Source organism: Carlito syrichta, unplaced genomic scaffold, assembly GCF_000164805.1.
Source record: "Carlito syrichta isolate Samal-C Ts95f unplaced genomic scaffold, Tarsius_syrichta-2.0.1 Scaffold123638, whole genome shotgun sequence".
Lineage (NCBI taxonomy): Eukaryota > Metazoa > Chordata > Mammalia > Primates > Tarsiidae > Carlito > Carlito syrichta.
Window position 1 is genome coordinate 4,347 of NW_007067734.1, and position 3,048 is coordinate 7,394.

The following is a 3,048-nucleotide window of genomic DNA, read 5'->3' on the forward strand; positions in this document are numbered from 1 at the left end:
CCGCGTCACCCTGCCCCTCCCCCGCCACAGGACCTCAAGCTGACGGATGCGCCCAGGGCTCTCCCACTCACGGCGGCCCTGCCTGTGCCCAGGGGACACTGCACTGAGCCCGGGGCCAGGTCCTGGCTGGCCGATTCTGTCCGGGTGGCATCCACCCAGCTCGGCTACCCGCGTGCCCGGCTGCGGGGAGACGGGCCAGCACGATTTTTGTACGCTGTGTTCTAAAGCGACAGTCTCAGCTGGGTGTGGTGGCTCACACCTGTAATCCCAGCATGCTAGGAGGCCAAGGCAGGAGAATCGCATGAGCCCAAGAGGTTGAGGCTGCGGTGAGCCACGGTGGTGCCGCTGCACTCTAGCCTGGGCGACAGAGTGAACCCCCAACTGGAAAAAACAGGTAAGTAAAAAGCAAAACTGAAGCGACATTCTCAGCAGGGGCACAGTTGGCTCTTAGGGAGAGAAAAAGCCCATGAACACAACGGCTGGGGCCGCCCCAAGGCCACGGCAGGTCAGGGTCCAGCGATGGCGCTGAGACTCAGGGCGACGCCGACTCGGTGAGCTACCTGGCCCCTAGAGGACACACACTGCGACCCCATCGCTACAAAACGTCCAGAACAGGCCAGTCCACAGAGCCAGGCTGGGGCCTCGTGGGTGATGGCTGAGGATGGGCTTCCTCCTGGGGGGACAGTCTCACGGCTCCCTGCTAAAAGCCACTGAGCCATCCGTTTAAAAGGGCGACTCCCAAGTGACACGAGAACGCAAGCACCTCCATGCCCAGAGATGCCTCCCAAGGCTTCTTGGGCCTGAGAATGGGGCAGGGGCTGAGCCCCGCCCTCCACTGCCTGCCCAGCGCCAGCGGCCCCGCAGCCCCAGGACGGGGCTGGCCCTCCAGGCGGGCAGCCTCGGCCCTGGCTCAGGCCCAGCCATGCCAGGCAGCGAGCCCGGGGGCAGCGGTGCACATGCCATCCCCTCCCTGCTAGGCTCAGAGGAAGACTCTCCTGGGAAGCCGGCAGCATCTGCCCTGGCCAGGCCCTGACCCACCACGCCCAGCGTCAGGCCTGAGTGGGCACTGCAGGCCTAAGGCTGCACGTGGGACCCTGGCCCAGCCCCTGCAAACCAACGCCGCTTGTGCCTGACCCTGCTCGCCTCTGGGTCTGGACTCGGCAGGGCAGAGCAGGGCCGCCTGACCAGCCCCCAGGTGCCCAGCGCTGCCCTGAGGACACAGTTTCACGTGTGTCCCAGCTTGCTGCCAGGGGATGAACGGGTCCTGTGAGACTCCACGGGAGAAGGTTCTAGAAGCCGGGCCTGGGTTCTCACGCCATGCACCGCACCCCTCGCTGACTCCGCAAGGACAACCACCCGGAATCCCAGGAGTCCTCCCAGTGGGTCACCATGCCCGGGTGGCCTTTAAGGACACCCTGGGCTGGCCACCCCTGCGCCTGGGACCCTGTCTGGGAGACACCCCCCGGAGGCAGGTCTCAGCCACACAATGCTGCCGCCTGGGGGCCCAGAGTGAGATGGCAGGAAGGGGCCGCCGGGTGGGTGGGCACCATCCCGGGGCTGGTGGCGCGCACACGTACAGGGGCCACTCCGAAGGCGTCGTAGTGCGCCACGAGCACAATGGTGGGCAGGTCCTCGCCGCCAAGCCCTGTCAGCCGCCCCTGCGGAGAGACGTCCGTGAGCGCTGGATGCCCGGGATGGCCCAGGCCGCCTCTGGGGCAGGAGACCCCTCGAACCACACGGGCCGTCCCGCCCTCACGCCAGCACCTCAGCACCTGGTGCCCAGCGAGACGTCAGCCTCCCCGGGGCCTCCCCAGGGCCGAGAGGGACCCGCCTGCTCAGGCCCACGGGGCTGAAGACCCAGAAGGGGACGGACACAGGCGAGCTCTCCTCCAGAAAGGTGAGCAGGCCCCACCCCGAGGCATCAGAGGCGGCGGCCGAGGACTCCCCGACCGAGCCCACCTCCAGCATCCTGCTCTGAGTCCTCCCAAGGTCTTCTTAGAGAGGAGGCCCCAGGACGTCCCCCCCAAGCCCTCCTCACTGCTAGGTCTGAGCGGACAGGAAGGACCCCCGAGCTTCCGGGAAGGGCCCTGCCTGTGCAAAGGCCTCCCGGGTGGGGCAACTGCAGCGGGTGGCCAGCCGGGGCTCACGGAGGCAGGACACACCGGGGCCGGTGGGGCCAACCGGCCGTCACGGGCGTCCCTGGAGGGCTCTCGGCAAGCCAGGTGGCAAGCGAGGCCTGCCAGGGCCCCCGTGGGCACTGGGGTGCCGCGGCGGCTGGGCCGCGGCCAGGCACTCACCTCCACGCTGGTGATGAGCCAGTCGCTCACGGCCTTGCTCTGGGCCCCGCTGGTGACCATCTGGAAGCCATTGGCGGTGGCTGTGTGTAGCAGCACTGGGGGGGACACACACGTCAGCCCTCTTCCCACCTGGCTCCGGCCAGGGCCAGCCCTCAGCGTCGACACCCAGGCTGGCGCGCGGTCGGAGCAAACCAGCCCAGGGAGAGACGTGACCACACGAGCTGGGGCACGACGCGATGCCAGGGTCAGTCCCAGGACCACCCTCTCTTGAAATCCACCGGAGGCCCTTCTGCTCGTTGCACCGTGAGATCTCCGCTCGGCGCCTGACCCTTACTCCTGGACCACGAACACCCCACCTCACTGTTCACGCGAGGAGCGAACCCAGCCAGGAGGCTTGCCCTCATCCTGGTCTGCAATTTCTTGTAAGCCTTAATGTAACTAAAAATTTTTAAAAAAACTTTTAAATAGCTGTGATCAGTAATGTGTGATTTTACAAAAGCCTGTCTCTTCGCTGACCTGTAAAAAAACTCTTGCCTCCTGCACCTTTGGGAGGCTGAGGTGAGTGGATTGCCTGAGCCCGCGGGTTTGAGACCTGCCTGGGGACCAAGGCTTCACCTCTACAATAAATCAAAAAATCAACCGGGCGTGGTAGCACATGCCTCCAGCTACTTGGGAGGCTGAGGCGGAAGGATCGCCGGAGCCCAGCAGGTCGAGGCTGCGGTGGCCAGGAGCGGCCACTGCACTCCAGTCT

At 65.9% G+C, this 3,048-nt stretch overlaps 1 protein-coding gene across 1 annotated transcript in view; it reads right to left on the reverse strand.

Annotated features, from left to right (window-relative positions):
* Positions 1-3,048, reverse strand: part of NCLN (nicalin) — a gene marked incomplete at its 5' end in the record, with an annotated part of 12,298 nt that overhangs the window by 3,677 nt on the left and 5,573 nt on the right. Inside the window, 2 exons of the mRNA XM_021707735.1 lie at positions 1,486-1,658; positions 2,298-2,392. Of these exons, the coding sequence (XP_021563410.1) occupies positions 1,486-1,658; positions 2,298-2,392 (268 nt within the window). The remainder of the gene's footprint in view (positions 1-1,485; positions 1,659-2,297; positions 2,393-3,048) is intronic.